Source organism: Physcomitrium patens, chromosome 4 (assembly GCF_059467195.1).
Source record: "Physcomitrium patens ecotype Gransden chromosome 4, ASM5946719v1, whole genome shotgun sequence".
Lineage (NCBI taxonomy): Eukaryota > Viridiplantae > Streptophyta > Bryopsida > Funariales > Funariaceae > Physcomitrium > Physcomitrium patens.
This window is the reverse complement of record NC_143413.1, coordinates 21,564,179-21,578,457: the sequence shown is the minus strand read 5'-3', so window position 1 is coordinate 21,578,457 and position 14,279 is coordinate 21,564,179. Positions and strand designations below refer to the sequence as shown.

At 35.6% G+C, this 14,279-nt stretch overlaps 2 protein-coding genes across 2 annotated transcripts; one reads left to right on the top strand and one right to left on the bottom strand.

Annotated features, from left to right (window-relative positions):
• Nucleotides 1-573: 573 nt before the first annotated feature.
• Nucleotides 574-6,655, top strand: LOC112281763 (signal peptide peptidase-like 2). Its single transcript, XM_024518636.3, has 14 exons — nt 574-1,575; nt 2,244-2,399; nt 2,636-2,747; nt 3,052-3,171; nt 3,369-3,520; nt 3,765-3,968; nt 4,154-4,188; nt 4,342-4,498; nt 4,830-4,883; nt 5,039-5,131; nt 5,348-5,490; nt 5,805-5,875; nt 5,999-6,082; nt 6,291-6,655. Exons 1-14 carry the CDS (start codon nt 1,408-1,410, stop codon nt 6,383-6,385), a joined length of 1,644 nt encoding a protein of 547 aa, XP_024374404.1. The 5' UTR covers nt 574-1,407; the 3' UTR covers nt 6,386-6,655.
• Nucleotides 6,656-12,422: 5,767 nt separating this feature from the next.
• LOC112280881 (large ribosomal subunit protein uL29) lies at nt 12,423-13,919 on the bottom strand. Its single transcript, XM_024516793.3, has 5 exons — nt 13,842-13,919; nt 13,607-13,662; nt 13,325-13,404; nt 12,788-12,944; nt 12,423-12,620 (listed from the first exon to the last, which is right to left on the bottom strand). The coding sequence occupies exons 1-5, from the start codon at nt 13,843-13,845 to the stop codon at nt 12,546-12,548; spliced, it is 372 nt and encodes a 123-aa protein (XP_024372561.1). The 5' UTR covers nt 13,846-13,919; the 3' UTR covers nt 12,423-12,545.
• Between the last annotated feature and the right edge of the window lie 360 nt (nt 13,920-14,279).

The window sequence follows — 14,279 nt, the reverse complement described above, 5'->3', positions numbered from 1 at the left end:
ACCACATGAATTCCCGAATCCGAGTCAAAGGTTTCCTCACCGTGAAATCATGATTCAACACAAGGTCGATAAGCAAACCATTTTGTAAAATCCCAATTGGGATATTCCAATCTTCAGTCCATCTTATCTGCAGACGTTTAGCGTGTATCGGAAAACTATGTTTGCTGATATTAAAGTAGAAAAAGTACTCTGTGCACTTCTTTATAATTTACTACTTATGTAAAACTCGAAACCGTGTCCCATCCAGTTAGAAGCCAAAAGAGGGGTGTATCTGGGCATTCATTAAATCGAAATTAGGTTGTTTGAACATAAAGATTTAAACTTCCTTTTAGCACGTATAAGTGGAGGTTAATTCTTCCAATCGTGTCGATGTTGGTCTTAAGCACGTCAACGTAACTGGTTTGAGTTTTAGAACATGATCGATGTCGACAACGACATACCAAACGTTGCAGGAAGTATGAGGTTCCCGAACGAGTCTGACTATCTGATCTCTAGGCTTTCGACAGCGGACTCGATCTCACCGATTCCTTCAAAGTTTGAAAAGCTTGATACTAGAACCAATTGTTACCGTCAACATTGTTGCAGCGAGAAGATTCCCCTCTTCGAACATGATATGAACGTATTGGAATTATTACGACGAAGAGCACCATTTAGGGGAAAGACCCTGCGAACATTGACATTCAGACTGATAAGATAAATCGGTGATGATCCGACGAGGGTGGCCGGTGTGTGATAAAGGATTGAGAAGACGGAGCCAGTGCATGTGGAAAGGGGTCGTCGGAAGTGAGGGGTTTGACTGCATGGAGTCCGACAGAATTAACGATGGTCTCATTTGTAACAGCAGATGGAAGACTCCGTCAGAAATGTGGGTTGATGTTTGGTGGCAGTAACCAGTTAGTTGCTGCCTCCCAATTAAGTAAACCTTCCCCAATGCTTCTCTATCGATCCCTCGAAGCACTCAGCTAGGTCCTTTTCCAGCTCCTGCTACTCTGCAAATCCCTCCCCCCTGCATCGCCCTTGCCATCTGCTGCTGGGTTGCGTTGCTTCACATTGCTGGTGGTTTTTATTGCGCGGATGGTAGTGATATCGTTTGGTCCAAGTTGGCAGGGGGGAGGTGGCGGTATCTATTGGAGAGTCGGGAATGTTATTCCATGGAGAAGCAGCAGAGGGTGAGAAGTGGAAGAGAAGGGGGTGGTAGAAGAAATGGATCAGGTGTGACTGGCTTAGGAAGGGTGGTCATGGTGGTGCGGAATACGAGCAGAGTGAACTCGGCAGCGGGGGTGACGACGATCATCACATTGGGCTGGTGGTCGTCAGTTTAAGGGCTTTGAAGTGGTGTCGATTTCGGGTGCCGGAACTGAATAACAAAGAAAGGAGAGTTGTTTGGACTGCTCGAGTTTGAGAGCTATGGAGGGCAAGCCTCGGGGACGATGTTTTTGCTGCAACAGGGTGTTCTTAATGTTGGTTCTGCTTGTCTTAGTTAGTTTTCTTATGCAGTTTGCTTCCGCGGACGACATCGAGCATGACGATGCGATGGCCCCGTCGCAGCCTGGCTGCTCCAACAGCTTCGTTCTTGTAAGTCGGCTCCTCTTGTGCTCGATTCATCCGTATGTGTTTTTTGTTTTTGTTTTGTTTTGTTTTGTTTTGTTTTTTTTTCCTCCTTTCTCTTTATGTCTTCGCCTCTTTTTTAATTTCTAACTAGCAGTTCGTAGCCATTGTTCAGCTTGATTCGCAATGTTGCGCAAGTTAGTGATCACTCCACGAAGCATTAAATTGTGTTCAAGACTGCCGATTAGTTAGATATTATACACACACATTCTCTCCCTTCTTGGACTGCTTTGAAGTCCACGACTGACATTGTCGCGGGCAACAATTCGTATGCGGTTTGCAATGTACAAAAGTTATTCACCGAATCTTGAGTGCGTGGTAGGGAAAACACAATGTTCCATCCACAGGATAAAAATACCACGCTTACATACCATGTTTCAGCCCCGCCCATAACAATTCTTCTACACAGAACGAGGGGAATCGCTCCTTTACCCATGTTCCTAAGCTACAGAGAGAATCCTATGTAACTTGCAGTTTGCCATCAATAAACTGAACATATGAAATAAGAGGATATAAGAATCTGCTTTGTCGAAACAGTCGGCATAACACCGCCTCTGGAATGCAAGAGAAGGCTATGTAAATTGTGCAAGAGTGTAGAGGAGGAACAAGAAACTGACTGTGAATTGGGTGTGCAGGTTAAAGTTAGGAACTGGATTGCAGGACTAGAGGAACCAGAGGTTGTGGGTGTGGGCGCAAAATTCGGCGAGCTTATCACCGACTTTGAACAAGATCATAGTGCCCCACTGGCAAAGCTAGATCCTGAGGATGCCTGCACAGATTCTATCAAACCAGTGAGTTCTGATGACCTTGGCGTGAGTGGAATTTATTTAGATAGTCTTAGAGGTTTTTATTATATGATAGCTTGCAATAGTGAATGCAAAGAGTTCTCACCACAGCTCCATAATAGAAATTCGATACAGGAAACAATGCATTGGATTCTGTTGATAACATTTCGCGTCGTTGCCCGTCGTGTGATCATGAGTAATCTTGCTGCTCAGCGGATGTTTATTGTCTGATGCCTTCGCAGCTTCAGGGATACACAGCCCTGGTTAGACGTGGAAATTGCGAATTCACAACCAAAGCGAGGGTGGCGCAGAAGGCTGGAGCGGTTGCACTTCTTGTTGTGAACGATAAACAAGGTTCTCTTGTCTAATCCTTTCCCTGTGCATGATCTCCTGACTTGTTTCTTTTACATGATAATATGAACGGTTGTCGCTTCATCAAGAATTCATCTTAGAATTAACTCTCTTTATTATTTTGAAGCTTTAAAATCAAACCTTAGGTCATAAACTTCATCCCCCATTACCTTAGAGATGAATTGTCGTGGCTGGATCAACCAAGAGATCAAACGGGGATTATTTAATTACAAAAGGGTTCAGATATGAGCATACGATATAGTATTGGCAGAAAATTTTGTCTGAGCAGCTTTCAATGTGATTGCAGAGCTTTACAAGATGGTATGCTCTGAAAACAGTACTTTTACAGATATCACCATTCCATCTGTCATGTTACCAAAGGCAGCTGGAAACAATCTGGAGGATGCTCTAAATCTTGGAAAAGAAGGTACTAATACATCCTCGGTGAGCTTGGTTATAAGAGTTAAACCAGTGCTTGATTCTTGTACTGATTTGAACACTGAATTCATGACAAAGTTGAGGCTCAATCATGGCGTCGTCTACATGTTTGGATTAGTGATTATTTGGACTCTTTTGATGTGTTTCCTGGAGACGTATGTCATCTCTGTTTCTGGTTGTTTTCAGTGAGAGTGGTGATGTATTCTCCAAGAAGAACACTAGTCGACATAGCAGAGGTGTTTTTATGGTTGATGGCTGTGGGCACCATTTTGAGTGCCTCATTTTGGTCGGCCTGGACTGCGAAGGAAGCTGCTCAAGAGCACAACCGTCTCATGAAGGTATTGAGCTATTCAGTTCATTATCATATTACGTTCTGCGCAACATAAACTTGTTTAGCATAACAAGCTGATGGTGTTCATGATGCGGTTTTCGAATATGGGAGTATTTTGATCACAGAGGCTGCGAGTATAGTATCAGAACATTTGCATACCAGAAGACGATGTCATTGTTTTTTTCTGTTAAGTTTATAATTTGTGTAGCTTTTCGCCTTAAGCTTAATCCTAGCACAACTTTGTCTCTCAGCAAGAACGACCAGAGGTTCCAGCTGAGGATACGACAGCAATACATGATGCTGAGAAGTACTCGAAGGATACAATTGATATCAATGAGTTCTCGGCGGTGCTATTTGTGTTGTTGGCCTCAGCTATCTTGATGCTTCTCTACTTCTACATGTCGGATTGGTTTATACGGGTGTTGGTTATCCTGTTCTGTATCGGTGGCTTCGAGGTAAGGAGATAAAACGACTTGGCTTGCCATGTTCCTTGGTTTGCTCTGTCACGGTTGACAAAATCTGCTGGATGAAGCCTTCTGTTCAGATACCAGCCGAATTGTTGTGCACGAGATGCGTTTCAGAAACCATTATTCAGCTATTCTTTAACCTTTAACAACATGTGATGTCAATTTTATTTCAGGGTTTGCAGACCTGTCTTGTATCCCTTCTGTACAGGTACTCGATGCCCCTCACATTGTTTTCAAACGTTCCATGTTTATTTCAGAAGATTGTTCTTTAAGGCATTATTTCTACCTCATACGCGCAAATGACGAATATGAAACCTTTGATGATCTTTTAATCAGGCAATGACGCGTGATTATTTCACAGGTGGTTTCCGAAAGCAGGGACTTTCTTCATCAAAGTACCTCTTATTGGAGCAGTATCAGTCCTTGCTCTATGCCTGTCACCCTTTTGCCTCACGTTTTCTGTTGGTTGGGGCTACTTCCGTCTTAGTTCATACGCCTGGATAGGCCAGGACATTCTTGTGAGTGGATAAAATCCTCTTATACCCAATACAACATTTTGGTTGTCTTTTTGACAGCACGTGATGTCAAAAAGACGGGATTTCAGATGGGAGCTACACAAGAAGAATTTATAGCTGTCTCCGCAGGACTGTATTAGTGTTCGGTGGTTTATCAATTAAAAAGCATTGAGGATTTTACTTATAGTTCACATCTCATTTACTGCAGTACCTTGTGTACTATCTTCTGGAGGATTTCAAGAAAACATTTTGACTTAAAATAGGGTCTTAGTTTGACATGTTCTGGAAAGAAGATGCTCTGATCAAGTGTTTGCTCGCGTTATCTCTCATGCAGGGAGTTGCACTTATTCTTACAGTTCTTCAGATTGTTCATCTCCCAAATATCAAGGTATGCTATTTAATTTAAATAGAACTCTCGATCTTCTTCCACGGACAAATATAGTATACCACTCAAAGGCGAACAGTCAAAGGGACAGCACGTGTACCTCAATTACGATTGTAAACTGATCTGTGCATCATGTGGGCTTTCGCTTGTTTACACAGGTCTCTACAATATTGCTGAGCTGTGCATTTCTTTATGACGTTTTCTGGGTGTTCATCTCGCCGAAAATTTTTCACGAGAGTGTGATGATAGTGGTATGTCACTTAACTCCTCTATTGTCATTGTGTCAGTAGGCTTAACCGAGTTAACCCATAAGACGTGGACGGCCATGGAAACTCTCACGAATCTTACAGTATGTATCGGAATATGGTGGTGACACAAAGAATCGTATGATTCGAGGCGTAAGTTCCATGAGATTCTGTTCTCTCATATGCAGTCTTAGGTTCATGTGGGCCATTTATTTGTCATAGGTAGCACGGGGAGACAAAGGTGACGGCGAAGGCATACCAATGCTTTTAAAGGTCCCAAGGTTGTATGACCCTTGGGGTGGTTACAGTATTATTGGCTTTGGTGACATTCTCCTGCCAGGGTTGCTGATTTCTTTCTGCCTACGGTACTTGGAATCTAACATCACAGAGTTTGACCATAATTTGATGCTTCACCTTTCTCTTTGCGTTCAATTATGGCCGCTAGAAACATATTAGCAGAGAGGTGTGCCAAAGATCCACTTCGTCTTTTCTGCTGAAAAGATGGGTGTAACCTCTACCTTGCTTAATACTTGATTTCCGACTCGAACCTGACCTGTGTCGTACTTAATGCAGTGTGAGGCATAGCGATTGTGCGCAGTGTGGAAGATGTGTTGTGTGAACATTGTGAATAATTCACAAATCCTCGATCATTGTTACTGATGAATGCTATTGGTGGCAGGTATGACTGGATTGCAAGAAAGAGTTTGCTCCGGGGCTACTTTCTGTGGGCCACAGTTGGTTATGGACTAGGTACGAAACAGATGTTCCGTTTTGGTTCCTGATTGTCGACACTTTTAGTTCACAATGTAGTTTTCTAATGACCGAATTCTCGTACGCATGTTCTCAGTACCTATTCTATCTTTGATCTCGCAGGCTTGTTTCTGACATACGTAGCTCTCAACGCTATGAACGGCAGCGGACAGCCTGCACTTCTATACATCGTGCCGTGTACTCTCGGTATATGAAGCTTGCTTACCATACATGAATCTGCTATATTCTTGCAGCTTTTTTTTAGTTTACTTCAATATTTATATACACATCTATATATATCTATATATATACACACACATCGTTCTTTTGCAGACACCACTGATCAGGTCAAGATTACTGTTGGAGTTTAGGCTGTATCTTTCAAGTATATAACTAGACCCATTTGTGTGAACAGGCACGGTGCTATTACTTGGGTGGTGGCGAGGTGAACTGAAATCGTTGTGGTTTAAAGGAGATTCTCTGTATCATTTTTCATCAGAGGCGGCATAAGTGCGTGGCTTCTGTAGCAGCAGCCCACTAGATCTGTGGAACCCACTAATTGATTGGACCCAGATTCTAAGCCTTCAACTGTCAGCATCCTTCCTCAGCATCTGCTTAGAGTTGATCCAGTGCAGGAAATATCATTATAGAAGAGCCTGGTAGCAATAGTAAATTTTTGTCACCCAGCAAAGCCTAGAAACCGTTCCCGAGTGCTCATTCAGCTGAAGTGTGGATTTGAATCACTGATATGAATGCTTGATGTGCAGTATATTTTTTCTACACGGAGTCTAGTGTATTTGCATGATTTGAAATGATACACAATTATAATTTTTCTTTTTTGTGGGTGTGAAGTACATGAGCAATTTTGCATTCAGCTTACTTAAAAATATTGATGCTCTTTACTGAAATTTGTGCAAGACTTTTATTTTGGTTTATGCAGGTGTTTCGCATTTTTGTAGAATGACCAATAGTATGTTTATCATTTTATATAATTTGGACATATGTGTATATATTTATATGGGGGAATATCAAATTAATCCACCTAAACTTTGAATCAACTTTTCTCCTGTGATTCAATTTTTGTGATTATTTTTCTAATTTGGAAACATAAAACCTATGTACTAATTAATTTGATTTTTCCTTGATTTCTTGGCAAATTTGAAGGTGTAACAACCATGTTTTATGGCATGAGGAAATGAAGAGAGGGAGGAGTGAGGAGGGAGATAGATGGTATTTGGTGAGGATGTGCCTCAACAATGTGTACTAGAATTGTGAATCCAAGAGTGCTTCAAAACCAAAGCAAGCAGAAGGCAATAGCAAGCACAAGGCAATAGCAAGCACAAGGCAATGCAAGAAAGATTACAAATTCCTTACTCTTAAGGAGGATCTTGGATTAATTTCTATTGTTGTAGTCACAAAGATTAAATTATAGAAGTAAGTTGATTTGATTTATGATTTAGAGAGGTTGATTTAATATTCTCTCATATATATATATATATATATATATATATAATCTTAAATCATTTTAAAAATTCATGTAAAAAAATAAATATAATTTATCATATTTAAAATAAATAATCAGGTAATAAATTATATCATTAAAATAATTTTTATTATATTTTTTAAAAAAGAAAAATATATATATAATATTTTTAGAATTAAAATATTATTAAACAAAATGATTAAAATAGTTTATTTGAACTAAGAAAGGATTTGTTAGATTCTAACACTATATCACAATAAAATGTCTTAATTAAACAAAAAATTAATAAATAAGAAAAGAATAAAAAAATTGATTAAAAGAACTTATAAATTATAAATGAACCATTTAAGCTCTTTAAGCTTGTAATTAATTTGAATATTAAATATTATAGGTAAAATTATTGACATCAATCTATTTTTAGAAATGTAAGATGTAAATAGCACAAAATAGTATTAAAAACAAGATCAGTATTATATGAATATAAATATTTTTAAAAAATTTTAAAAAATTAAACATTTTATTTTTATATTATTTTATCTTATATATCTATTAAATAAAACTATATATATATATATATATATATATATATAGTTTTTAAATTTCAAAGAATTACAACAAAAATAATATATCAAAATAAATGCCAAAAATCTAGATAAAAGATGGATTTATTACAAAAAAAAGTTTTTTTTAATTAAAAAATAATATAAATATTATAGAATTACAATGTGAAATACAAAAAATAATAAAAATTGATATATAAACTAAGAACTAGTGCTTTAAAATATTTAAGTATGCATAAACATAAACATAATTCTAATCATATTTTATAGTAATAAAATCTTATATAAATAAGAATTCAATATTTTTACAGGAATATAATCATCTTTTAACAAGTTCAAAAAGAAAAAATGAAGAAATATTTTTAAAAAAAGCACAAATAACCATATACCTCAAATATATAACTATATAAGATGACAAATATTTTTTGGTTCTATTTTTTTTTTAATTTTATATTAATTACATTTAAACATTTGCAAAGAAAATTTAGGCAAGTTGCTGCATAGTTTGATGTTGGTGTAAGAAACATACTTAGAGAAGTTCCAAAGAATGTTAAAAAATTTATACAACTCTTTTATATTGTAGTGTACTTAAAATTTAGGTAAATGCTTTAAAAAAAATATTATATTTTTTATTGAATAATAATAATAATAATAATAATAATAATTTTAAAAAATTGCATAATAAAAATAAAAAAGTATTAACTTGGAAATTAACACAAGAAGAAAGATATATCTAAAGTATATTAAATAAAAGAAATAATACAAATATACTATCAACCACCTAGGACTTGAATCTAATACTAAGATGGCTTTCAAAAAAGATGTTAATCTTATTACTAATAGTAATTATATTCTTTCAAAACAATACATGAGCTAAAAGAGTACAAGTGTAGTTAATGTTTGTAAATAGTGCAAAAGATCTATATATATATATATATATATATATATATATATAAGTCACACTAATTATATTTTTATTTAGATAAAATAAGCACAAGTTTCTAAATACTAATTAATCTATTGACAAGAAAAAGAAGATCTTATAAAATAAAGAAGACATTGGTAGTATGACTCATTCAAATTAATTTAAAATATTTTTTTTTAATCAAGTATACAAATTTAGGTAATATTGGTATTAAGTGTATGATTTTTTACTATCAGATATTATTGTTTTAAATCCCACCATAGAGGTTGATGACTTTTAAGATATTATACTAGATAGAATTTTTTTTGACAAAAATTACTATAATAAAACAAGGTCTTTATAGCATACTTAGAATTCAACAATTTTTTCCTAGCACAACATGTAAATCTCACAACTCTCTAATTTGTAAAGATAGAAAGATAGAAATAGACTTTGAAGACACAAACTGGATTTTAGAAAAGAAAGAAAATAAATAATAAATAAATAAATTTAGAAATAAATTGTAAATCTATACTTGCACCTTATAATAAAATTACTTAGATCCATGGAATTTTGGAACTTAATCAAAATAGACTAGAAAATAAGAAATCCAAAAAACTTAGCTTAGCATCAATAGAATTAATATCATTTTAGCATATTCATCTCAAAGTTATACTCAACTTAAAATATATGTTTAGAATATTATTATCCATAATAAACTATCAAAGGCATCAAGAACCAATCTTACTTAATAACTTATAGGATAACCATGTAGATACAATTGCTTATCTAAAAACAGCTTATTTCAATATTGAAATAAATTATATTATCATAGCATTAGCCTATTGCAATCCAATGACTATTTGATGAAACAACTACAAAATTAGAAATTTGGTACAAGTTCCATATACCTTTGATCCATTATCATTCTTACTAACAACATTAATAAGTAGCAAATTAATATTATAGGAAACAATGATAATTGTTACAAGAGGTTTCAATTATTCCTCTTTTAAAGTTAATACAAAAATAAGTATAGAGGATATCTTGGCAATACTATTTTTCTATACAAAATTTTGTAAAAATATTGAACAACTTGCCAAAATAAAGGCAAAGTATGTAGGAATTGGTATGGTGATCACCATCAAGTGTCTACTTTACAAATTCTCAATCACTCACCACTACCCAAATCAATTTCTGCTATTGAGTTCTATACTATATCAAAAATTACCATTGATTGAGGCACTTTAAAGCACTTATGTACATAACTTCATCCATCTAAGACCAATCATAACAAGACAAAGGTAACCAAATTCATAGAAGAAAAATTATAAAGTAAGAATTTTGTAGACTTATAGATATTCTTAACAATCAAATTAGTAATTATATTGAAACAAGGAGTGACTTGTGTGGAAGGATGCACAAGGTCTTTCTAGTATACAACTAAGTCAGGGTTTAGGACCTTTATTTCAAACACTTATTTCTTCAAATTATTATAATTGTTTATTTCTGAAAGTCTTCAAGCTTTGTCCTCTTTATTGAATTTGGTCTCAAGCAAAATTACTATAATAATGAATATAGATTTGATTCTATGATTCAATCATAATGAATTAGAAAAACTATTAACAAAGTGGCAACAAACAAAGCTTTAAGTTCTAATAATGCAGACATAGAATTTTTCAAAATCTAATAAGATATTATAAATAAAGATTATATTCAAATAATAAACAAAACTATCTAAAATGGTTATTTTTTCTAAATAATTATTTTTGATTCTATCATTCTTCTTTACAAAGGTTAGAATAAAATCTTACTTGGTAATTGAAAATTGATTACATTTTTAAACACTTTTTATAAAATATATGCAAAAGTACTTCAAAATAAATTATAATTTTTTTACAAAAGTAATCTGTGCCAACTAAACAATAGCCTTGGACAATGTCTTAGTTAATTAAGAAGTACACAACTAAGCAAAAACCTTAAAATAACCTCATCTTCTCTTTAAAATCAACTTTTTAAAGGCATACAACAAAATATCATAGAAATTCATCTTTCAAGCTATACTTTCACAACAAATTTATCCTCCTAATAAAAATCTCTTTTTTGGATGTATTTAAAATAGTTGAATTTAATAACAATCATACAAATATATTTCTTATAGACAAACATATCCATTAGTTCCTTATCTTTTCATCATAGTTAAAAATATCCTAAATTTTATTATCCAAGATGTTAGTCAAACTAAAAAAATGTTTTGAATAGACATTTTACAGCACACAAATCAAAAAGTTATATGCCAATATATTGATGACTCGACTAAAACTATCAAAATCAACAAAGTCAATGTCAACAATCTTATCCATATTCTCAACTAATTTAATCTAGCTTTAGGACGGAAGATTAATTAGTCAAAATCAATAGCTTACTGGCAATACAAGAAGACTATACAACCAACGAGGACCTATGAGTTTCAATAAACTTGGGCATAATCCAATAACTTTAGCAAACTCTTAAGTACCTCTTTTGTCCTATCCCTTCAATCCGTAGATGTGGATCAATTCTTATTTGATAGAATGAAATACAAACTTGAATACTGGTGCTCAACAAATCTTAATGTAGCCAAAGAAATGATCATTGTTTATCACTCTCAACTTTATACTTCTTCCTAACACTTTAGGCAGGATCATGTGAAGCAAGTTGTAAAACCAAATCTATCATGATAAACTTTCCATCTAGATGTAGTGTTTCCCTACATGTTGTCCAAAGCTGACATGTTATTTCAGGAGTCTAGACTTATGTGTTGACAATAGTTGATTATATTATTAATCTCAAGAATGGGGTCAAATTTGTACTCTCCTGAAAAGATCAAGAGTATTATGATGCTGGATAACACATGAGTGCGTGTTCAATCAACATAATTCTATTTGAATACCCATAAAATTATGTACCCTTGAGGGACCACGTACTATAATCATTCAGGATGTAATAGTTAATGCAATTCTAAGAAATAGCCAATGCATCACAACTTGGTTGAACTCCTGAAGCATGAAGATGAGTTCAGTAACAATACTCATTGAACCTCATTACATTAGCTAAAGGAGTCCTAATGACTGATTGACCTTAGTCAAACTGGTGATTCGGTGATTCTGTGGTGGTTTGTAAACAAAAGTTGTACATGACGAATCATGAATCAAGCTCTGCAGGTTGAAATTGTTGAAACTTACATATCTTCAGAGTATACCATTGTAATGTGCTTCTTCAAGGATCCATTCCGAGAATACTATAAAACAGTCACTCAGGAGTTCATGATTGGACACAGAAGAAAAGCCTGATTACACTCGCCCTCTCAAACGAATTATAGAAAAACAAAAGAAGCTTGTGCATCATCGAACGAACATGTGAGAATTTCAGCTACATTGAGTCGTGTTGTCGTTTTATACTACGCAACAATGAAGCAAAATGTAATATACACTTCAAAGATTGTGTGAAAAACTTTAAACAAAAAGATGATTAAAAACCCAAACGGTGCTCCGGGAAATCTTAAGACAATTCAGCTCCACTCAGTAACATGTTCCTCTCTTCGTCCATAGAAGAAATATGTGAACAAAAGAGTATCAAAATTTCTTGAGAGTCGACAAGCAATCGCCTACACGGTTGACAAGGCAAGTCGCATGCCAGCGTTTAGACTACATGACAAGCCAGTACCATATTAAACATGAGAATTTAAGCCTTAACTGCGAATTTTCTCATCGGAAAGTAAGCTTCTTTCTTCTTCTGCTTCTCGGTCTTCATCGAAGACTGCATGAACGTTAACATTGTATCAGAACAAACACAATTAGCTGGTAGGAGTATGATCGATACACCACGAACAGGTAATGAAGTAGAAAAAATCTGAACACGGTTGTGGCCATATACAAATCATAACCTAATTTCAGGTCGTAGTCATCCTCGGGTTGGGAACATACCTGATGCTTTGTCAACCTCCTCCGAATAGCACGAGTTTTCTTTGGGCGCAAATCAATCGGAAGGTACTTCTTCTTGCTGTAAGCTTCACGAAGGCTAGCCTTTTGAGTCTGAGAGATGACGGTCAAAACCTGTGCAATCGACAGCCTAACCACTTTGCTGCAGGAACAAGAACATGACGTCAATCGTGAGGACAATAACTTCTAAAAGGCGGCGACAAGAACCCCGAACTAGAGAAGACTCGAATTAAGAAATCGAAAGCTCTTACATGGTACGAGTATGAATCATGGCAGAAAGGTAGAACTAAAACATGTTAGATATCATGAGCGTGTGACACAATAAAAACGCCCCGCTCACAGAATAAAATGCCATATCAATTTATGTTGATTGGATATCCGGCGCGCCTGTTTAGTAAAGGTCTATATAATAGTACTAACAAGTGAAGTGGAAATTAAGCGAAAGGTAGATAAGTCAACCAGCGCAATTACTCTCCTGTGAAAAAATCAATCAGGGGCGAGGGGGGGGCAGGAGCAAATTACATCTTAGACAGCTTGTTGGGAGCGCCTCCAGTAACCTTGGCAACCCTCAAGGCAGCGAGCTCGGCCTTCAGCTCCTTCAACTGTGATTATGCACCCGTGCAATCCACCAAATCAGTGCATTAGGACAACAGTGTTATTTCAAAAGTCAAACGAGGTTTTAAGGCAACCATTAGTATAATTTCAAATCCATGCGATTAGGACGTCTAGTAGACAAGCCTGGACAAAATGCCTAACCCACGATTGAGAGAACCCTACAAACTACTGGCAAGCAAGAAACCACACCTGGCTGAGCAGTTCATTTTTACTCTTGGCGCGGAGCTCATGCACTTTGATCTTGGCTGCAATAAATAACACAAATAATAAAAGGCAAATAAAAATTTTCTCAAGGTAAGGCATTTGTATCGACCTAATGATTGAAGAACTACACTCAGGGTACCCAAAACACTCGCGTGCGCAAACATACACAGAAGGTAAAACATAGATCGAAAATATGAAACGGAGAGTGAGCGACGATTACCCATCGCAGAAACTGGTGGCGAACCCTACGCGCGGAAGACGAGTAACGGCAAAGGAGGCGATCTCATCAAGCTGAGGAAGATTGTAAAAGAACCCTATCAGTTTCAGCCGGTACCACAAGTAGCAAGAGACGTCGGCCCCGAAACCCTAATCCGAGGACCCCGTTCACACCGCGAATTTATTCGTACGAAAAAGTGGTACCATTCGTCTTTCATTCCATAATGCAGATCGTCATCTCATTTTTCGTTCGTCCTTTCGTCATAAAAGTGACTTCAGATGATATTTGTCGTTCCCAAGTGATGAGAAATCACTTGTAAACTATGGGTCAAACTGAAAAGTGGATGAAATAAGGTGGTGATAACTCTTGCAACACATTTTCTTCAATTTTATTTTTACTGAATTTCATTATCTGTTTTAAGTACTGTTAGATTGATAGTCT